General features: G+C 54.3%; 1 protein-coding gene across 5 annotated transcripts in view; it reads right to left on the reverse strand.

The window, feature by feature from the left end:
- The window catches only part of LOC144731579 (insulin-like growth factor 1 receptor), a 119,533-nt gene that overhangs the window by 14,647 nt on the left and 81,485 nt on the right, over positions 1-23,401 (reverse strand). For 3 of the 5 annotated variants that reach the window (XM_078612733.1, XM_078612732.1, XM_078612736.1), the window contains 13 exons: positions 19,796-20,201; positions 14,854-14,996; positions 13,064-13,208; positions 12,693-12,907; positions 11,255-11,381; positions 9,584-9,852; positions 8,275-8,442; positions 7,414-7,618; positions 6,322-6,360; positions 2,793-3,136; positions 2,255-2,388; positions 452-623; positions 62-170 (listed from right to left, as the gene is read on the reverse strand). In XM_078612733.1, the coding sequence (XP_078468859.1) occupies positions 62-170; positions 452-623; positions 2,255-2,388; positions 2,793-3,136; positions 6,322-6,360; positions 7,414-7,618; positions 8,275-8,442; positions 9,584-9,852; positions 11,255-11,381; positions 12,693-12,907; positions 13,064-13,208; positions 14,854-14,996; positions 19,796-20,201 (2,476 nt within the window). The remainder of the gene's footprint in view (positions 1-61; positions 171-451; positions 624-2,254; positions 2,389-2,792; positions 3,137-6,321; positions 6,361-7,413; positions 7,619-8,274; positions 8,443-9,583; positions 9,853-11,254; positions 11,382-12,692; positions 12,908-13,063; positions 13,209-14,853; positions 14,997-19,795; positions 20,202-23,401) is intronic. The other 2 variants (XM_078612734.1, XM_078612735.1) reach the window with 2 other exon arrangements.

Here is a 23,401-nt window from a genome sequence, read left to right on the forward strand (position 1 = left end):
GGACACACGCGCGCACACACGGACGCACGCACACACGGACGCAACGCACACACGGACGCACCGTTTCTTGACAAAGAAGAACAGCAGGCCAGCGCCGATGGCGACTATTACGAGCAGTAGGGAGACCACGATGACCACCACGGGGATCACCTGGCTGGGCTGGGCCACGGCTGCACGCACGCACATAAGTGGGGGGAGGGGGGGGGGCGGTGAGTCAGTGTGCACGACGCTCGCTCTCGCCCATGTTTTTGGCCAACGTGCCAGCCAATTCCCTGCAGCCGAGGGTGAACCTTTTGCCATTGCTACGTTGAGTATTCACACTGCGGAGCGAGGGTCAAGGCCGGACGTCTGGTTTTACCAGACCGAGACCCGGCCGTGGTTGGGCCAGCGTGTAGCTGCGGGCTCGCTTGCGCCGTGGGAATGAGGGATGAGCGTTGGCGGCGACGCTTACGGGGCGTGGGCACGACGAAGCTGATGGGCTCGCTCCAGGACCCGTTCCCGGCGAGCGAGGTGGCGCGCACGCGCGCCGTCAAGTTGCCGGGCAGCAGGCCGTGGATCTTCCTGCCGTGGCCCTCTTTGCGGTAGGCGGTGAGCGACACGCACTCCAGCCGCTCCACCTGCTGCTGCCGCGACACGATACGTGAGAGCACAATCGGGCCGTTCGCCCACCTGCACACGCCGCTCACCCGCACTCGCACCGCTCGCACCCGCGGCTACACCGTTCACTCATTGTGTGTACAAGGGCAATGCTGTGCGTACGTGTGTAACGCCGTGGGGTACGTGTGAAACGCCGTGCGTACGTGTGTAACGCCGTGCGTGCATGAGCAATGGAACAACAAAGAGTGAACCAGGAGCAACAGCATCTGCTCATATAATCTGCACTTTCCTCTTCTGCCTATAGCTGTCTGCTGCCTATGAGGTGTCTAGCAAATGTTTATACTGGTAGGAACCTCCTGGTTACACCAGCCCACAGGGGATTATTGTGTCCGTCCGTCGTGCAGGGAGGGGCTGGGTGGGGAGGGAGGGGCTGGGTGGGGACGGGAGGGTGGGGCTTGGTGGGGAGGGTGGGGTTGGGTGGGGGAGGGTGGGGAGGGGCTGGGTGAGGAGGGTCCTGAGGGGCTGGGTGGGGAGGGTGGGGCTGGGTGGGGAGGGGCTGGTCACCCCGTGGTGCCCTTATAAAACTCAACGTTTAACCTACTCACGCCGGCTTGTGCCTGCCCTCACAGTCGGGCATATTTGCGTAATACACCACGCCGCCGTTGACCCTGGCCATTGACCGAGCAACCCAACGTTCCTACCAGCTCCCTCCGCAGGAATGTGTTGTATTTATTTATTTGTAAACACACACGAGAGTTCAAAGTGATTTCCTGCTAAAATGTGCACTGAGGTACTGGTGCTCAGCTCCTGTTCACAGCCCTGAGGCCAGCGGTGGAAATTTCTCATTCCTATGTCAGGGGCGAGTCTCCCCATAGGACAACCGGCAGTGACTTCCCAACAAAGTTGTAACTCACTTTAACAACCCCAGCGGGATGATGGGCTGAGTCAACCCAAAATCAGGATTTGAATTCACAACCTTCGGACTGCGAGCAGGAGGCTCTGCTGCCGAGCCAGCTGGCCGCATTATAGAGATGCGTGTGTGGGTGTGTGTGTATATGTGTGGCGGTGTCAAGATCGGCCTCAGTGGAGGAGGCTCGTGAAGGACGCTACTGGGCAGTTTTTAAGCAGTCGCCTTCCAACAACAACGGAGGGCGGAGGAGCGACGCTCACAACAACGAGCGGAGCGCCGGGTGGCTAAAGCACAGCAAAAGTTGGCACAGAAGGGGGCACAGGTGTTGCATCAGCCAGTCATCTCGGTCATCTCAGTTAGTCGACCCGTGGCACCTGCTGGGTCTGCCCCGTGACCTCCTGCCAGCGGGCGCTCGACACTTAACGTGGCCTCAAGGTGCACATGGCCTGGCACAAGCGTCGTGGTGACGTCACCGCCACTTAGTGGCGAATGGCGGTTGTTGTTGTTATATGTGTATCTGTATGCAAGATGCGGCTGCACTTAAGTAGTGCGTGAATCTAATTTGCATTATTTGCATTATCATGAATAATTATCAATCAACAGGCAAGCGAAGCGAGTTCAGAATCTGGCAAAGGGAACGAAATGCCGTCGCCCGCTTTCAGCGGCTGCGGTGACGGCGGTGAGCAAGGAGGGTGGGGTCGCGGGGTCATGGGGTCGCGGGGTCATGGGGTCACGGGGCAGCCTGACCTGCTCTCGCCAGACGGTGATCTCGTAGAGGATGATGAACCCGTTGGGATTGGTGGGCTCGGGCCACGACAGGAAGACAATGTTGCCGTTGAGCAGCTTGGCCGCCATGGAGCCCGGGATATCATCGGCGTGGGCTGAGGGGCAGGTGCACACAAAGATAAAGATCGCTACCCCCCCCCGCCGCGTAGCCTTCACAGACTATTGTGGTAAGTGCGTACGAAGGACGGCACGGTGCTCGAGGGGGTGGCGTGGTCGACATCACTTTTGCGTACATGTTGTCAAGAATTGGTTTGCGTGACCTATGCAGGCACCGGAGGAAGCTACATTTTTGGCCCCGAATCATCATTACAAGGCCGATAGTCTTCACCAGACCGGATGAATGCCTCATAAAGAGCGTAAATAATGGGGTAACGCTCCCCCGCGTCACATGATGAATGGTGCTTGACAGCAAATGACCGGGTGACTATCTGACGATTAAATTTAAGGGCTCATAATACTCTTTGCTGGGAGGGGTGGTGGGAGGGGTGTGGTGCCTCACGCTCTGGCATGGTCCTGGCGAAGACGTAGTTCTGCATGCTGCAGCCGAGGTCGGCGGCGGCGTGGTTGCACGCTTGGATGTCGATGCGGTACACCGTGAAGTGGCGCAGGCCTTCGATCACCGCAAACTCGCGCTGCCGCACGACCTTGTCCATCGTGGGGAAGTTGTCACGGGGGGCCGCGGTGGTGTGCGCCCCTCCGCCTCCGCCGCCCGCGGGGCCGTCCGTAGTCCGGCCGAAGAAGGGCAGATCGTCGCCGCCTCTGCCGCCGTTGAGCATCACCACGCTGGCGTTGTTGAACGGGGAGGTGGGGGCGGCCGGAGCCTCGCGCCGGCGTCTTGACGGCCTGCGCGCGGCCATGGGCGGGGGGGGGGGGGGCGAGACACGCTCGGATGGGAACACGTGACAAAGCGGGCGCGGACCCCCAAGGGCGAAGGCAAATCATCTGCGCCATCCGCTAAACCTACGGCGGATATGCCTCGAACACAGCCCGGGCTAAAGCTGGGCTCGTGGAGAAGGAGGCAGCAGAAGAGGAGGCCTCAAATGGCGACTTCTCTCATAAAATGATGAGCTCTTGCTAACCGCTCCGATGAATGAACGTTGTAAGCGTGTGACGATGTCTGGACATATCAGTGCATGGACTAAAATCGATTCTGATGTGTTGTAAGTGTTTGGTTCGCATAAATCCTGCAGCCGCAAAAGGCACTATATGTACCAGAATGGCAAAACAAACTCTGTCCTCGAGTGGAATTGGCAACAACTGTGACGATTCCTCAACTCACGATAGGGCGATTGGGAGACGCCTCGTACGCACGCAAGCCTGGCCACTGTTTCACGTGTTGGGTGAATCAATGGGACACCTACGTCTGCGTCGACTAACGCAGGAACGACGACTGTGGCAGATTTGTGAAGCTATGAATACCCTGGTCAAACCCAGGTTCCTTTGGGCACAGACATTCAAAATACACTTCCCCTGTGTCCAACCCTAACAACCCACCTCCACCACCTTCCCCCCACCCCCCAATGTTAGCAATCACACTCAGCTCGTTGTTGTTATCGTACGATTGATGTTGGTTCAGCATGCGCATCGAATTCGGTGTCTGTGTGCGAACGTAAGCTGACGCAGCTTTGCAGCGGAACGCCATGAGATAATTTGCGACGTAACTTTTTGTTCTGTTCGCACGGGCGCGAGTGTGTCGGGGTCTCTCCACGGAAACTACGTAAAATGATTTGTTGGTTAATGCTGCATTAACGCGTGTTTTTTTAAATCAAGGCTCGCGCTTGTGGCGCGCATGGCAAAGCAATTACGTGAGCATCGAGGCCCATTGGTGACGCGTCGCCCCGGCAAAAAACCCTCAGCGGAGCTGATTTACAGGACCGGCTGAGTCACCGAAAGGGACACGAGGCGGTGACGCACGGCGGTGACGCACGGCGGCCATTACACCCCCAGCACAGGAGGAGTCACGAAAATAAAAGTACCGATCGCTCGGATTGCACACACGCGCGCAACAACCCACCTACAAATATCCACCCACCAATACCTACAAATATCCACCCACCAATACCCACCCACCTATACCCACCACCCACACCAACCCACCCAACGCGGTTCACCTAACGAGACATTTGGAGGGATGGGAGTCTTAACTGGCGAGCTGCGTACGGCGCCGTAAAGAGGTCGGGGTGCCGCGTCACACGGCGTCGCCTCATTACCAAGCGGGAAACGCTTCCAGTGACGCGACTCCAAATTAGGAGGAGCGATCTTGACGGTTTTCCCCGATGCTTTAAAATCAAGATAAATGCGTTTCGCCATCGGCCACCGTGGGTTCAGCCCGTCCGTCCAGACGTGCATTACAACCTCACGCCGTCAAGACACACGGCGCCACAACCCTCTCGTGCACCGTGTCCACTTTGACGGAACCCTTACGGTCTTTTCCACGGCTATTCAAATCGTACTAAACGTATTCGACACATTGGAGGTTGTTCATCCGGGTTCGTAGTGCGGTGCGCTAACCGTTGCGCCGCCGCTCCATTCAATGCAAGTTGCATCGCTGCGAGCTTAACGATCAGAATTCTCGGGTGAACCGATTTGTCACTCCCCACATGCTAGCAAATGCGGTTTGATGCTGGGAATCGAACATGCCGCTTTTAATCAGGAAACGGAGGAGCGGTCTGGTTTTGGGGAATGAGAAACACACACACACACACGCATACGTGGCGTCCGCACGAAGCCACGTGAAACCAGATTTCATCCAAGGTAATTAATATCTCTCCACCGTCCGCAGCAATAACAACATCATGTGCCTCTGTCACAACAACATCACGCCGTACTTAAGTACCCTGGCGTGCGGAGCCAACGGTTTTCCCCGTGGTAATTCCGGACAAAGACGACGGCTAAAAATAGCGACGGTCAGGTGACCTCTGAGGCATATATCGCGCGCTGCCGCTGCTGCCGCCGCTGCCGCCGCTGCCGCCGCTGCCGCCGCTGCCGCCGCTGCCGCCTCGGGCACGGCCGGCCGATAGGGAAAAAGGTCGAGTGAATTTGTGGTGTTCGGAAAACTGTTTTCTGAGGACGAAAATAACACCGCAGTTAAACGCTGTCTCGCGCGGTAAACCTGCCGCGAACGTTGTGGACGGCGATTTCGTTGCGTGTGGAAACAATGTCTCCTCGTGCTATTATCCCGTAAAAACAAAACTGACGGAGGGCTTCTGCTGAGCAGCATTTTTTTTTCACAAAGGAAGGTGAGTAACCACACGTTCAAGCTTATAAATCATCGGAGTGTTATAGCGCCGTATGTCGGCAACAGATCACGGTAGCCTGGATTGTGGATTAGAAGCCGAATCAACGGTCTGCCTGAGGAACCAACGCTCTCTGGGGGTGTCGCTCACACGATTTAATTAAGTAACTGTTAATTGTCCCCGAGCCAGAAATGCAGTGGCCATCCCTGCGCTTTACAACGGGCCCAGCGACAAGGAATAAGGGGCATGCAGTTGAACACCACGAGATCTCGGGCGGAGAAACCCGGTGCTTCATTGGCCGCGTCAAGTGTTCACCGGGCCTGCTGTGGGAGGACTGAGCCGGCTAACCCTGTACGCGGCCACCGGCGGTCGTGGTGAACATGACTGCGTCGAGCTCGGATCAATCGGTAAACGCGTCGCGTGGCTCCTCTAAGAAGCCAGGCGATCACCGAGCACGGTGACGGGGCGGCGGCTCGGGAGAGGCGGCTCGCGCACTTGTCCCTCGGAAGGCCTCGAGAACATCCGCGTACGTTGCCCGTGCGCTGTTTACGACGAAATCGCAGAGCCGCGGTTTTGTTCACGCCACGCCCACGCAAGGAGCGGTCGAATAGACGGGGAGGAGGCGGCACGCTGTCTAGCGTAACCAAAGGAGCAACTCCACCGCTGGCAATTATTCACGTATTTATCGATTGCAATACGAATTCGGCCAGGTGCGTGGTTCCTCTGACAGACGAATAGCAGCGAAAATCACATCTCCGTTTTGATTGAGCCTCTGTAGCGATGTCACCTTACCTACTGTCGCCAATCTCCGCAGACTTACTGCCCGGCGGTCTGAAAACGCAAGACATGCAAACTTTGTCCTCGTCCTAGTCCCACGTGAATATCTCAGCACATGGCACTCCACCCACTCGCACCGCCGCACTTCTCCCCCCACTCGTTGTCGCAGGTGACGGTCGTGTGACTTCACAGCGCCACTTCAACTAGGTAATTTTTTCTCCTGCCAGCATGATACGCACGGCCAGTCGTGGCATGCCCAAAAGTCAATATTGCCAAAATGAACAAAGAAAGGCTTTTATTTTAAACGTTTAAAAGATTAAATTCCATCCCCTGCTGCAATAATTTGCACGATGCAGGTAACATTATTATTTTAGTAATAATGACCCAGGAACACCACGCTGAGTCTCAAGGCTCTTTTTCAGGAGGGTCCTGCCAAGTTTTCGCAGTCGGGGGTCAATGTTACTGCTGCATGTCATCCCAATTGAGTAATTTGCAGGAAATGTTTCAACAATGGGCTGTTAGACCAACACCAGTTACAATGTTTTTTTTGTATGGGATGAAATCGGAGAACCCTGAGGAAACCCGTGCAGAACAAGGGAAGAGAACGAACATACAAACTACACTCAAGAAGGCGCCCGAGTCGGGAATCAAACCGAGGCGCTTCTTACTGTAAGGCACAAGTGTTAACACCTTGTCTGTCCTCATTCATAGATCAATCCTCCCAAACCTTAAAGATTATCGCCCCCCCCCCCCCCCAGTGATTGGTTTCGGGACCGTTTCAATAATCAGACAAAACCAGCTTCCAAGTGATTATTTTCTCCTGGAGGTTGTAGTCACACAACCCCTCGTTTAAAATTGGAAGGTTTACAAAATCATCGCCGGCGTAACCAAAGACGCCACATCTTCCCGCCGGCGCTCAGCTAACGAACCTCAAAGTGCCGGGGGCTTACGGTACAGGCGCCATCGTCGGCCGCGAGCTTCAGGCCGAAGCCGAGCCAGCGTCGCTTGCTCGGGGGTCGCGACCTCTCCATCGCTCCTACATAACGAGGCCGACCCCCCTAACCAAACCGCCGTTACGTTGCCGCTGCTGCTGCTGCCGCCGCGCACCTGGGTATGAAGATGGTGTTGTGCAAGAAGTTCTCAAAGGCCTTTTGGAAAGCTGCCTGCTCCTTCTCCTTCTCGATCTCGCTCTCCGGCTTGGGGCAGGCGCAGCAGGTAGTGGAGTGGCCGTCGCCGGTCGTTGAGTTGCCCTTGCCGGGGACGTCGTCGGAGTCCACCGTGCCGGGCGAGTGGTCCGGCGACGGGACTTTGCCTAGCGGTGTACCGGGGTACAGAACAGGCGGCAAAATGAGTATACGCGTTAGATCCACCGCTACACGTCAAGTCTGTTCGTGAGCACCTTTAAACTAAACTAAAAACAGTTTTTAATTTTAGCAGGTAAGGCCCTCTGAGCTATTTAGCTTTTTTTCAGAAGCGACTTGGCCACAAATGATAGCCCAGTGAAAGTGGCTTATCATGTGGAGATTTATCGCCGCCAAATACTCGAAACACATGTTTCTAAAATGTGGAGGAAAATTCACGCGGCCACGGAGAGAACATGCAAACTCAAAATATACAGCAGGCGTCAGGGTCGGGATGGAACCCACGACCTACTGCATACCAGGTGAGGTAGTTAACATCTCGTCAGCACGACGTCCGAAGGATGGACACTTATGAAGGTTGGGACAACGCACGAGAGAGCAGCTAGCAACATGCCCGGCTGTCTTTGTCTCCTAACTGTCTTGGGCCACTCGGTACTGTACCACTCGGTCTCACTGTAACGGAGTACACGGCATCACTGTGCGAGCTGGGAATAACTCAGTCCGACTACTGGAGGACTCAGTTTTGAGTGCTGGAGTACTGCCCACGATGCAGCGCGACCCGGGCGACTCCACACACACAAGCTCCAAATTTAAGATCCACACACACCTGTCTGGCAGTAGTTGCGTTCGAAGAGTTCGCTGTTCTCAGGCTGGCGCTGCCAGAAGAGGCGGTAGTAAGAGAGGTTCCCGTTGAGGTTCATGGGCGGATTCCACTTGACCTTGATCGTCGTGTTGGAGGCGAAAACGGAGACCATGTCGCGTGGGATGGACGGCACTGAGAAAGCAACGCAGGATCAAAACAACAGAATTACACGGCAGGCGGTGATCAACCGGTAACGATTCTCGTGCTCACAGCAATGACATGAACACGCCGCAGTCTGCTTCCCCCGGACTGTTAAAGATCACGTGATGTTAACAGAAAGAGAGCAGGCCGAATGTGCTGGCATCATTGTAAAAAAATTGTTAAAAATTACACCGCAAACGACTGAAGTGTGAAACTACTGCAGACTACTACACTGGTCTGTGAAACACACGGCACGTGCTTCGACCGCCTTGCGCTATAATAATCATCTGGGTTCCCTCGAGGTCGAGTGTGATGATCGTACATGGAGAGCGATCGTGGTCAGAGTTTGTGGAATCGCAACATCTTGGGAAATACTCCATGCTCCCTTATAAGGTATCCTGGACCCTCATTAAAGGTGCAGTCGATGGAACGCTGGGAGTCGGCTCAAATAGTACTTTGTGTTTCTGGTGTTGAGTGCAAACCCCATCCCTGCTGTATGCGTCAGCAAAGACATCAACAATGGCCTAAATATAATAATAGTGGCATGGATTCAAATGCACTGATTTGATGCGTAACACCCAGAAGTCTGACTGCAGCGTACAGCCCGCAGGTCCCCTGCCACGCCTTGAGCGTCACGCACGCACATGAAGCAGACAAATGTCCCACGAAAAGTCAAGACTTTTGGGGCAAGTGATGTTCGTGTGCATTTATGAATGCTGGCACGGAACATGAGGGAGGAGGTGGGTGGCCAGCACCATGCTCGACTGCCTTTGCCTCCCCAGTGGCGATGTTTACACACCGCACCAGGTACTTGTTTGCGTCGACCTAGGGGGCAGGGGTCGGCGACCTGTGGTTCCAGAGCTGCATGCGGCTCTTTAAGGACTGCTTCGTCACGTTATTTATTACGCGCATTGCGGCCCTTGAAATATTCAGTTTTATTCACAGAATTCGAAAAAAATGCCTCTTCTTGTTATTTTGGTCGCCGACCCCTGACTCAGGGGGAGGCTCAAGACCGGTTTCGTCACTGGCGTTGGTGGTCAACGGGAATCAAACTCGGGAAGCCGGGTTCTTAGTACAGCGCGCTACATTCCTGCTCCCCGCACATGCGCGCGCGCGGCTCGGCACATCTCACCGCTGGCATTGGTGCGCACGTAGATGATGTTGCTCTTGGCACCGTGGTTTCGGCCCTCGTTGGAAGTGGTGAGCATGTAGGCCTTGACGAAGATGGCGTACTGCGTCCAGGGCTTGAGCCCCGCGAGCATCGCGCGCGGCTGGCTCTGCTGAGCCGTCTGGTTCGTTCCCTTGTTGGAGGGCAGAGAAGGCGGCTCGTGGTCCTGGAACATCCAGCTGTTGGAGCCGCACGCGTCCTGCCCCTCGTACTCCGTCACGTTCTGGTATATCCTGCGTGGTGTGCACCCCGAGGAGGAGAAGGGCAGCCGATGAGGGGAGGGGGGGGGGGGGCAGTAGTTAAGGCAGTGGTCCGGCCAAGGACCGGTTTGGATATCGCTCGTCCCCGTGGCCAGGAATCGAATGCAGGTCGCCAGATTCCATTACACAACGCTAACATTGGCGGTGAGATATATCTAAACTGGTCCTGGGCACCCCCTGCACCAACCCGCACTGACCAGCATGGTAAAGTATGATCGAACAACACAGTATGGAAAGGCCTTCATACAGCAGTGGATGGAGAAGGGCTGTTAATCTATATACATTTTCTTGGTTAGATACGGGCTTGGAACATGGCTGTGGTGGAGCACTCTTTGTGTTGCACTGCAGCAGCGGTTAAACGTGAGCATGGCCGCCCCCCGCCCAACGAACGACCGCACATTGTCTCCTGATTGCCGGAGCTCGGCCGCGCACAACGGAATTGGCGCTTTCTGTAGCCGCAAATTCCGCGGCTCGTGCACAAGGCGCGAGGCCGGCGCCGACGGTCAACAAAGCCGGGGCCGCTCTTCGCTGAAAGCAGACGGCGCTCGTCTGTCTTCAGCGAAGCAAAAGGGCGGTTTCAGTTGAAGATCTTTGAGTCTCGAGTCCGCGGCGCGAGCTTCCATTTTGCTCCGTGCCTCCCGCTGAGGTGGTGGCGGCGTTGTGACGCGACTTGAATGTGGGCGGCAGTGGGGTGCATAAGCCACGAATGAGAAGCTTGCTGGAAAATGAGTTAAAGTTTGTTATTTTTGTTAATGAAGGACGTATAAAATAGATATTTTAAAAATCTGAAAGTGAATTATTAAGTCACATGACCTGACAACCAATGAGCGAGGCAGAGGTCACAGGACCCACAATTCGACATAGGTGGCTGCGCAGCATGCCCAAGTGCCTGTGCTCTTGCCACTGCAAGAAAGCAACCATCCTGCGCCTGGCCAAGTCGTAACGGTGCATTTGGGAATTTCGGACGGAATTCCAAGAGCAGCAATTCAAGACTAAAACTGTCATCGCGAAGCACTAAATGTCAACTCCTCCACGAGGTTCTCAGGATGTCTGGTGCGCAGGCACGACACCGGGCACACCTCCCCCTCACTCACCCCCCATCACCCACTCCCCCCACCGCCGCCACCCTCCCCAACACGTCACGCAACGACAAAAGGTTCCCACGATTCCACAGGAGCTCGAGTCACGATGCGGAATTCCTCCTGCGCCGGAAGCCTCGGGGGTCACGTTGGCGCAGCGACTTCCGGTCCAACTACGGTGATGGTGGTGGCTGGACGAGCCGGCGAGCGCCAACGGATGCACCGGTGCGGAGACCTTCGCGCCGCTGGCCGAGCGGCACCGACCGCCGTGTGAACACGAGGAGAGGGCAACTCACGTCTCCTTGTAGTAGATGACGAATCCCAGGAGGTCCCGGTAGTCCGGGGGCCGGTAGTTTGTCCACGTGGCTATGATCATGGTCTGGCTCGTCTTGAGGGTCGTCAGTTCCAGCAGGGTGCTCTCGCCTGAGACGCGGCAGCGGTGCACGGCAAGCGCAGGGGGGTGGTGGGAGGGTTGGCGAGAGAAGGGAAACATTTACTCGTGGAATGAGGAGCTCCCAACACGAAGCATCGTTATCCTTCGACATTTCCTTGGTATCGTGAACAACAACAAAAATAAGTTGGCAAGGCAGCCCACTGATAAACGTGCAAAACACACCATCTTGCATTTAAAAAAGAAATCCACGTTTGGTGCGCAAGCTGATCACCGTGATGCTGTACGTACAATATTCGTACCAGTATTCAGCTTCACGTCAATGTTTTAACAATACCCCCGAGTATCGGCGTTGGCGAGTTGTGCGGTGCTTTGCGTAGGAATTGGTTGAGAAGATTTTTTAGTGTTCCTTAATTCATGTAAAACAGCCTTCCTGCCCGTGCCTCACACAACCAGGGCGAAGTTGAATTATCTCGTGCCATGGAAGGGCTTCGATACCCTCGGCTCGTGTGTGGACAGGAAATCTGACATAGGCCAACAGGGTTTTCCACCTCTGAGGTACAACAAAAATCGTGGCATATCATGGGAAGAAGAATACCTCACAATACAGGAAGCAGGGAAAATGAAGTTGAAGTGCATCGTCTCGAGCGTCGTATTGTTACGCAAGTGACAATAACCGGATCTCGTAATGCCCTGCGAAGACTCACGGATTTTTCCAGGTTAGCTGCCTCAATAAGAGGATCATCCTGGGCAACCCTACAGGCAAGTTAGGGTCCTGGTCTCTACACCTTGGTCTGAGGGTTGCCATGAAACCTGCGCCTCCCCCGGGGGAAGGGAGGGGGGAGCCGCAGTCCAGTACTCAAGGTTAAATTATTCAATAATGGATGAGTTTCTGTGTGCCCAGCACAGGAAAGAGTTTAACTAGTGCCTAATCGCAGCGTATCTTTGATCAATGTACGAAGAACGGCATTCTGGTTCCCGTAAAAACAATGCGGTTGCAGGACGGCAAAATGGCAGGGTGGGTGGCACATTTGCCGCTTTGGTTCGAGCGCAGCGGCTTCCCTCGTTAACGCTGCAGATGCGTTTACCAACAATGCGTGCAACCTGCTTCACAGTGCATGTCACAAGGTCCTGTGGCAAGAGGAGTCCACGTGTGCCGTGCGTCACGGTCGCAAATTTAAACGCGACTTAATTTGGTAAAACCACGTCGCCAAGTCGCCCCCCCGTTTACTGGCAGGGTGCATTCGCCTGCGACACCGTCACACCTTTGTGATAGCTACATTAATGGCACGAATAACTAAATGTGCTAATCGAGTGAGGGCAGTGGGGGGTGGCTTGCGTACAGGAAGCCTGGTTTCCGTTGGTCTTTCCCGACATTTCGCTCTCGTCCTGACGGCCCCAGGTTCCCGTCTTGTTCGCCATCTGGTGGATCTCGGCGGGGCAAAGCTTGGGGTTGGAGTGAAAGAACATCTTGCCCCTCTCGATGGTCAGGCTGTGACGGTCCCAGTCCCAGAGCTGCTGGAGGTTTTGGTTGTCCAGGACGTAGAACGAGTAGTTTCTGTTTGCGGGAGAGAAAATGTCAAGACCAAAGAAACGCCGACGGGAAAACACCTCCACACCCACCGCTGCCGTTCACCCTGGCACGACAACGGAACGTTCCGCTTCGGACAATGGCTGTGAGTGCAGAGCCGGGCGGCACGCGGACGCGCCTCACCCCGTCTCGAGCGTCTCGCCCTTGATGAGGCGCAGGTTGCGGAAGAAGGAGAGCGAGATGAGCGCGTACGAGTGCTTGATCTTCACGTAGGCCGTCACCTCCTCGATGCGTCCCAGGTTCGCCTCCAGCTCGGCCGCGATGTTGTCTGCAGGAGAGACGGACGGAGGGGGGCAGACGAGGGGAGGGTGAGGCGGACGGACGGGGGAAGACGGATCGGGATGTGGAAGTTGGCAAGAGAGGAAGGAATTTTTGGCTGGCCATCGAACCAAGACGGGCCACCGCATCGCGCTCTTTCAGATGCGCTTCTGCGGCCGTCTGGAACGCTCTTCCTTCCGATATTAGGAAGCCACTGGAGCTATGCACTTTTAAATCTAGATTGAAAACTCATTTCTTTAAAACTGCCTTTTGTGTTTAGCTTGTTGTCCCTCCCCTGCATGTCCGATTATCACGGTTGGCTATGTATGGTGCGAAAAACGTTTCGCATACATACATACAAGGCATGAACGTTTAAAAGAAGACCAGGGACAGAAAGACAGAGCCACCAATGGGAGGCAGGGAACTCAGGAAATGTCTTAATGCTTGTAAACATTTTCAGCGCTTTGAGGCCTTGTGCGAATTGCACTACAGAAAAGCGAGTTTATTATTATAATCATCATTCACGATTTAAAGCCGTGGATATAATCAGCGAACTTGAGCAATGCATGCAAGTTATATTCTAACCATCGGACGTGCCAAACGATGAATACGGATCGTGTGTTGGTCGTTATTAATACACTGTGCAGACGGATCAAGTCAAATATGTAATTCCAGTGAGAAAATGGACTTCAACCAAACCACGACTTTGGCAGGGTCCTGCTGCTTCTGCTGCGGGGTTCTGGTAAAATCCCCATTTGGAATTCAAGCCCTGGGCAATCGAATTTACACTGAAACCCAATCTTGACACCCAATTGTCTATCCACGGAAGGGACTGCCGCATGACATGCGGCGATGCGGATATGTTACCCGACTGGATTTGAATGTAAGTTGAACTTAGTATAGTAACGTAGCCAACCCTGCTAATTGGAAGTGCGGGGGAAGGACAACAAACTAAACGCAAAAAGCATTTCAAAAGAACTGAGTTTTCAATCTGAAATCGTAAAATGTGCAAAAAAATTACACTCGAGTAGTCAGACTATTTAATGAGGGTTCTTCAATTGGGATGTTTGGCCAATGCGTACTAATAATAATGTCTAGTATATAGGAGGAAGCTAGAGTAGCCAGAGAAAATCCCAGGATGAAGAGAACACTCAACTTGGTCCACACAGATGGGATCTGTGCTACCATGTCCTGGCCACCTCACAGCCCAGGGAGATTGCGGAGTTTCACAAATCTGCGTGACCCACCAAACCTTACCTCCAAAGCGCTGGACCGCAGGCAGCGGGCCACAAGATACAAAGGCCTATTGCTTAACCGGGAAAATAAAAACAGTGCGGTAACAATGCCCCTTGCTGGCAGACTAAACCCATTTGCAGGCCGGCGCTGTGTGTACCTGGTAGCACGTAGGGACGATTGCCACTGTGGGTCCCCGCCCCTAGGGTAGACCGGCGGAGCTCAACAGAGCGGCCAAGATGCGATGTGACGCAGGGCGCTTTGAGATGCCGAGGCATTTAAGCGAGCGCCACTACGCATGCAAATCCTTATCCTTCGTCGTTAAGATAAATGCGTTCTACAAACACGGCGGAGCGCTCTGTGAGCCTCCGCCCGCTCAGCGAGCGCCGCGTCACCGCTGCGATGGACACTGTGATACGCACTGCCTCCTCGGATGTTGATGTCCAGGCTGCCATTGATGACGGTGCAGCCGTTGAGGTCTTGGGCGGCCGTTACGGAGTCGATGATCTTCTTGTTTACGTGGCACACCTTGGGGCAGAGCCCATCGCACTTTTTGCAGGTCATGCTATGGGGAAGAAGGACAGATGGGATATACGGAGGGAGGGAGGGAGATTTGAGGTCATTTTGTGAGACTTCACTTGAACAGGAATGCAGTTCAATGACGCGCAACAGAGTTATTATACCCAGTAACAATTGGTCAACGATGTTAATTTCATGAGGCCTTAATGAGAGTCAAAATTGCTCACTCATTAGTTTGTTGTCCTTCCCCTCGCACCTCCGATTAGCACAGTTGGCTAGGTACAGTGCGAAAGAAGTTCAACGTACGCACGTACAAAGATGAGTCCAGCGGGGTAGGCGACACGGACGGCCGTAAAGCCTGATGCGGTGTATGTGTCTCCTTTATGAGACCGCGGAAAGTGGATCAGCGAAATATTGGATGTCATGCATTCAGCGTTGCGCAGCGCTGTGTCTTAGCAGCACGGCGAGTGACGACGTGAAACTAAACTCCAGTGTCATCATCATCACCACCGTCATCATCGTGATCGTAAATTGTCGCTCGCTAAACCTGACACTGTCACTCAGGTTCTCAACGCACGCTCAGACCGCAATCGAAATCTCCAGTGTTTAAAAATTGCTGATTTGGTGGTGAAAATTCCACACTGCATCCCACCTGGTGCGGCTGAAATAATAAAAATTGTAATAACTCGTTAAACGCTTGTACACCAAATTTCAGGTGGTGGAGGATCTTAACGGCACAAAATGTCATATTGCGTTGCCTAACCCCAGACGTCTGTTATGACTCTTGGGGCAGGTGCTGTTGGCGAGCAACCAGTAAGGGTGGCACGGCACACGACCGGGGGTGGTGTTGCCAGCACCACGCTTGGCCACCTATGTCTCCTCACTGCATGTGCTTACACACCACACCAGGTACTCGTTTAAGACTGAGTCGACCTAGAGGAGGCCCATAGTCGAGTGCTAACCACACCATCTCACACTCCCAGTCGTTTGATTCACACACATGCATAGCACACCCATACCTATTTCATACAAACATATTCGAAATGTCAGTGACCTTTCCTATGATGTGCATTATTACCATGACATTAATCACCGCTGTTTTTGTTAAGCAGTAAACACGAACTATGTACAACTTGAAAAAAAAAGAATGTCTCACGGGTCTCTACAAGCGCACTGAACGTTTGAACATCTAAATCCAGGTGAGGTACAGACATCACAAGCAGACTTCAAAGAACCTAAAAATAACATTGGCGATAACAAAACACAAAAAATATCGCACCCCGAAGAGCCACGCCATGCTCTAGAGTTACTGACACCGGTGTTACGGGCACAATCGTGGCCTGCCCTGGATGTTCATGGTTTTCCATTCCTGTATTTTATGGCGGCAGTGGAAAAAACACTCGTGCCTCGCAGCAAGAACGTCCGGGGTTCGACTCCCAACTCGGGTTTGTGTGTTCTCTCTCCCTGTTCTTCGCAGGTTTTCTTCGGGTCCTCTGGTTTCCGTCCCTAGCTAAAAAAAACACTCCACTGCAACGTAACCGGTGTTGGCCAAACATCGCAGTGCTAAAAATTATCTGCAAATTATTCAATTGGGGTTACACAAATATCAACATGGCACTCTACTGCGATAAGTTTGCAGCAACCTCCTGAAAAAGAGTCTAGAAACTCGGTGATGCTTTCCTGGGTGAACAAGCGGAATAGTAATGATCCCGTTGCTTGGTTGGTTATTAATTTCACAGCGCACGGTGTAACACCAAAACTCTCTCTAACCAAACGCATCCCCTGTGTCGGAACCAAGTCAACCTTTGCTCGGTGGGAGGTCGCTGGTTCTCCTCTGCTGCCCCCATAGTCTACAACTCTCTTAGCCCTGCCTGCTGTCAACTGCCCCTGCTCAAGTCCAGGATCAAGGCCTTTTATTAAATCTCATCTCTCCCTGCGATTGACCGCCACTCTCATACGATAAAACAAACATGCCCGCTCGTTCTGCACAGCATCTTGAGATGCAGTCGCATTCAGCCCTTATATAAATTCACATTGGAGGGTATTGAACCAGTCTCACCTAGAAGCCTATGACCAACTGTGTCTCCATAAAATAAAAATGTGCTCATTGTTTCCGGACAGCGTCTTGAGATGTGGTTGCATTTAGACGCGATATAAATGGACGTTGTACATCAATGCATTTTGTTGCGTGCGATGGGAGCCTTTGTGGGTTTTTGCTGCCATATACTTCACTCTGTCCCCTCGGCCCCGCTGGTGCTGCCCTCCTGCCAAGCCCATAAACCCTGCTCCACCGATCGCTCGCTCTCCGCCATCCGTGCCGGCTGGCAAGGCACCGGGGAGGTGGGCGCACGGAGCTACTCGGCATGGGCACGCGCTCTCCGCGGGGCCTCGTGGCGAGTTTGCGTGTTCACGGTTAAAGCCTCTCGGGAAACCAGCGACTCGCGTTCCCTCCTGCAGTTGGCTCGGTCACAGAGGGCCGGCCGCGTTTTTTGCCGCGTTACACAAATGGCAAACAGACATCCCGGGGGTGAAGTTCGCGGAGCAAAGGGCACCGCGGAGGGCACCCTCACCCGGTGGTGACCTCCAGCGAGTCGCCCCCGCACGTGCGGCGCGCGTGCTCCGAGCGGTGTTTTTTGTAACATTCAAGACGTCGGGGTTTTAACACTCCTACCGTCTCCAGGCCTCTAATGAAAGTTTTACGGCTTTTAACGACGTATTACGCGGCCGTTCGGCGAGGACTCGTAAAATAAATATTTTTACACGATTGATTTACATCGTTTTTCTTCATCCGACTGCTGTTTTGGTGCTCGAAAGTAGTTGAGTGGAATTAAAATATTAAACTCCTCGGGTGGCTGAGTAACCCCTTGCACTTTCGCTTGTGTGCAGAGAAGTGAATGCCGAGTAGGGGGCCCTGGTTGTGGAGATAGGTGGCAGGGCGGCCACTCAGTGCCTGTCTCAAAGCTATCTCTGCACTACGGTTCCCGTAGAAAATTGCCGGTGTTATGAATAAGACGAGTTCTGTGGATGCCAACACCGATAAATGAAAACAATATTTTTACAACATTGAATTGAATCCGGGGGAAGGAGGTTTCTTCCCCCGACACCTCTTTGTCGTGCTTCGTCACACGGCATAAAGAAGCGAGAATCTACGCAGGAGCGGAACGCAACGGCGAGAGGTCGAGGGGGCATCCGAGGCGGGGAGATGGTGGGCGCTGGGTCGTCCGGGTGCGTCTGGGCGCCGCTCCCACCCCACGCAGGACTGCGACGGGCTTGTGTCAAGAGAAAGATGTATACGGTCGCCCGGAATGTATTAATGCATTTGTGAAATGTATCAAATAAAAGATCACGCATCGGGCTATGCTGGGAATGTGCAGTGCACGATCGGCCAGGGCAGCCTGATGAGGCTGCCCGGCTCGCCAGAACAAATACTCAGCACGCGATGGGAGAACGGTCAAGCACAAATGATAGCAGTTGCATTTCGGTGGACTCTTCCACGCGGCAGCAGATGGTGCCAGGGGAAATACAAAGGCGAGATTTATTTATCAATACCTCGCTAACATAACAGGGAGGAATCAGAGAAAAAGCACCGCGGTTAAAAAAATAACCTCGGCTCTCCGTGCCCCTCTCAAACCTCTCCTCTCCGCACTGCGGTACCCCCCGCCCGCAAGGGAAGCGCGTGACGTTATGAACGAGTGGGACGGGCGCCATCGCCCGACGCGTAAAAATGACGGTGTGAAGCTGTAGAGTGCGTGGCCGTGTTCTGGTTACTCCGCCCGTACCCATCGTTTGGAAAACTTGGGGGTATTTGCCGGCGAGAGAGCGCGGCGGCTGTGGGTAAACACGAGGCACAGCGCAGGTGCTCCGCCCGTCCCGCGCTCGCCGCAGCGCCATCTATTTATAGCGGCATAGGAAGCTTTTCACGCCGTCAATCGATGGTCCGTGCACGCCATGTCCTTTATCGGTGATTATCATCGGCTGTGGTGCAGTGCAAAAAAAGAACACACAAAACGTTTCCTATTCCAAAATTAAATAAACAGCCGAGCTAATTCATCGACTCGGGAGGTTCCGTGAAAAACACAAGTGCAGCGCCGCCGCCGGCCGCCAGTGTGTTTTGATGTCCGTCGAAAAGCGTTAAAGCGCCGTGTGTTTGCTGCGTCTCGGAGACGCATTTACGAGTGCCCGGGGAGCAAAACGTAAACATGCAACGCGCTCTCGAGCGTTCTAACCGATGCACCCACCGAGTTGGCCATTCAACGCGGCTTCTGCGGATCGAACCTGTTACCCGGGGGACGCTGCAGCAACGTGGCTCTGCCATCGAGGTTTTCCAGAGAGAAGGTTGGGCCCGGGTGGCTCAGGGGTCAGTGACACCGAACCGGCATCGTTGAGACCCTGGGTTTGGGTATTAGCCCCAAATGACTTCTCCAAATGTATTCAAGTGGAGTGAATTGAAGGTCCCCCAGCTCAGTCGCCATGACTGCACACAAAAATACTCGATAACACGTTGTTTTTTCACCTCATGTGGCCAACTTCCAGGACACACACATGAAAGTGCAGCGCCACCGAGTGTGAATAAGAGGTCACTTTGGAAGAGACCTCAGAAGTAGTTTGGTCACGTCACCTTCCACAGTCCGTCTTCTAACACACTCCTCCTCCGCACCGCGGCTTCTCCCCTGGCCCGTAGGGGGAATCGCGTGACGTTACAAAAACCCAACAGCGACGCGTAACGGGAACACCGCCGCGCACGAGCGCGGCGGTGTTCCCGTTACTCCGCGAGTACCCAAAAGAGAAGAGAGAGAAAGAAGGTGTGGTGGTGGAGTTGGGGGGAGCGACGGGCGGAACACGCACCTGCTCTCGTCCGTCATGTAGCCGGAGGGGCAGCCCGTGACGCACTCCCCGTCGTGGATCACGTACTCGGCGCAGATTTTGTCGCCCCGGCACTTGCGGTTCTCCTCGCGGCAGAACTCGAAGCTCACGCACCGCCAGTTCTTGAAGCGGTACGTGCCCAAGGGGCAGGTGGCCACGCACTCCACGGGGCCTGTGCCCTGGTACGCGCTCGGACCCTGGCCTTGGGCGCCCGGAGAGCTGGTGACGGCGCCGGCGGAGGCGGCGGCCGTGGCGGGCCAGTGGAAGAAGTGGCGGCAGGAGGTGCAGGCGGTGGGGTCGTTGGGGCGGTAGCAGCCGCCCAGGCACTCCATGTGGCAGCAGCCGCCGCCGTTGGCGCAGGCGCGCCGCCCGCAGTCCGACCGGCAATCTGCTCGCAACGGAACGGCGGACACGGGGGAGGAGGAGGGAAGAGCCGTCATTAGTGACGTCGTCGCCACTGCTCGGAGAACGTCCAAACAGGAGCATCAATGTCATCGTCGTCTCCAACATTATCACCGTTATTCATTTTAACATCTCAAGGACAAACTAAAGGTGTGTCCGTGCCAGAGAGGACGTTCACCACAAAGATGGAGCGCTGAAAACAGCTCGTGTGCAAGTGCTTCATGGATTTCTGCATCCCCGGATGGCTTGTGGAGGTCTTCGTTCAGCATTTGATGGATGATGGCTGATAATGATGACGGTCACACGTACGTCCCCTTTCCTTTGTTGGGACTTCATGGCACTATGAGATCTTTACGCATGATCCTGCGTGGTTCCAAACACCGTTCACCTTGGCGTATACACCTTAATCAAACAAGTGGTAAATTAATGATCGCCACTTATTATCGTCACCATCGCCACCGTCGGGAGTCGTTTACGTGCGACAAGCGAGCGGCGGTGCACGCTGGGAAGGCGGTGCAGCCACGCCAGCGACGCGCAAGAACTCATCGCACAAGCGCTCATGCAGCACCAATCGGCAGAAAGCCGGCGGTGAAATGCCAGTTGGCACGGAGGCGACAGGAACAAAACAACAGGAATCGATTGGCTTAACAGTTTGCCAGCGAAAACATAGGCTCGCCAGGTGCAAATCCACGCACGGTAATTGAGCGAGGGCGACTTAGGAAGACTCGTCTATGAGCCAGGCAAAGGTGACACGAAGCCTGCTAGCCTGCTGGTCTGTTTGCAAGTGGCAGCACCACGGACCAGCAGCCCGGCCGCCCCTCCACGCCAGGGCCGAGCAATGGGCGAGGAGCGCCACGCAACGTGACGAAAGAGCAACCTGCTCGTGCTCGCTTGCACACACGCAGGCAGGCAAGGCACGCACGCACGCAGGCAACGTACGCACGCATGCACCGGTAATCAGTTTACAGCCCAAGCCTCTTAGGGGGGTTTCGTGGTCAGGGGGGGTGGGGCGGGTTACGTGTTGTTGTTTTTGCGCGCGTTGTTAATAAAATTAATAAATTAATTGAAACGCCCAACACAGGAGAGAAAGAGAGACAGGGGGAGAAGAGTTGCAGCAACGCAAACCGCTGCTGCCTGGGCGCAATATGCCAGGAATGCTGCCGGGCGGGCAGGCGGCTGCGGCACAACAATTCTGCCACCCCACTCCGCCGCCGCCGTTCGTTCGTCAACTCAAACGAGGAGCAAATTTAATCGGGGAGGGGGGGGGAGGCGTGGGGTTTTCTGGGCCGCAAGCAACTCCGCGACGGTGTCACGCCTCTCAAGCGGCACGCTTTTTGGGAGCGCTTGAAAAGTGTTGACATGCGCCCGAGCTGATAAAACGACGTCAGTTTGCAACAGCACCAAATTCGGGCCTCCGCGGTCAGTCAGTCGGTCGGTCAGTCAGTCAGTCGGTCAGTCGCTTTAAATAAACAGCATGAGTGAGGCCTCGCTTCGACGTTCTTAGATCCAATTTCAAATTCCAAAAGTTAAAGAGTGATAAACACGGCCGCTCGGAGGCACAAACAACGCTCGGCGTCGAAGGAATGCCACGCTCGTCGCGGTTCACGTCGCGAATGCGTGCCCTCGCGCACGCACGCACGGGGCAGCCGGAGCAAAAACACACCCAGTCGGCTCAGGCATGATCACACGCTGTCACACACGCTCACACTCACTCAGTCTCTCTCACACACTCTCTCACAATCACTCTCTCTCACACGCTCGCTCACACGCTCACGCGCTCACACTCACTCTGACACGCTTGCTCACACTCACTCTCTCTCACACGCTCGCTCACACGCTCACACTCACTCACTCTCACACGCTCACGTGCTCACACTCTCTCACACACTCACTCACACGCTCACACTCACTCTCTCTCACACGCTCGCTCACACGCTCACACTCACACACTCGCTCACGTGCTCACACTCTCTCACACTCTCTCTCACACGTTCGCTCACACTCACTCTCTCTCACACGCACGCTCACACTCACTCTCTCACATGCTCGCTCACACTCACTCTCTCACATGCTCGCTCACACGCTCCCATGCACGCTCTCATGCTCGTTTGCTCCCATGCATGCAATATAAGCATTCCACCACAGAGAGCGTCACCCACGCGCCAATTCAGCGATCTACTACCGGTGGACGATGCGGGTGCCGGCAGGTGACGCGTGAAAAACGATCGGCATTAACGTGGCATCAATTATCAGCATGGCCCACGAGCGGCGGTGTTGTGACGGCACTGGCTCGTTCGCCCACTCACCCCCCCCGCCCCCCCGGCACGCCGGCCCGGCGCGCAGCAGACAAGGCCGTGACGACCCGCGGTTTGCGCAAAATTTTGGCGAAGCGAACGTCGACACTGCTGCACGGCACGGGCACGGTCGGCGGTTTTGTTTTTGTTTTTACATGGACGACTGGCCGAGGCAGGGGGGCGCAGAGTGACGGGACAAAGAGAATCATCGCAGGAAGCTGGCACCACCCCAGCTGGTGCAACCGAATACCACGGCCACGCTGACGGGAGGCTGTAACGAGCGCCACTTACGGTTCACAGAAAATAAATGGGTGACATAAGAAAATACTTTTGGGCTGGAGGCTGGGCCAGCCTAAGGCATATACAGTAATTGAAGCGGGGAGCTAAGTTTAGGTTTTTGACGCGTTCAAAGTCTTTATTTAAAGCCTGGTGAGTATCCTGGTGACATGTAAAATAACTTTGAAAAGGTAGGCCTTGTTGATGACTTACAGAGTTTGGCAAATCTAAATTATGGATTGTTTCATTTTTGCATATGGCCATGATGTTCTTTTATTGATCGTCTGTATGTAAATGTCATCGAATCTGTCATTGATTATTGCACTATTTAATAATGTTACTTATCAAATTTGAGGTCAATGGTCACTAAATTATATATTCCCTGTGCTGACACTTGAATATGCATCACAGTTATAAAAGAGAAAAAAAACATTCAAGGGAAAAAAATAACCTTTAAAAGCTCTATTAATTTTTGTTATTCGTATTTTGCAGAATTAAAGTTTATTTGCTGTAATGCCACGGTCGTTGTCGTCTTTGGATGGTTCATCCCAAGCCTCATCGCTGCGTTTAGAGTTACAAAGCCTCCCATACGTGCAGGTACACGCACGTGGCGAAA

This window comes from Lampetra planeri, chromosome 39 (genome assembly GCF_965212315.1).
Source record: "Lampetra planeri chromosome 39, kcLamPlan1.2.h2, whole genome shotgun sequence".
Lineage (NCBI taxonomy): Eukaryota > Metazoa > Chordata > Hyperoartia > Petromyzontiformes > Petromyzontidae > Lampetra > Lampetra planeri.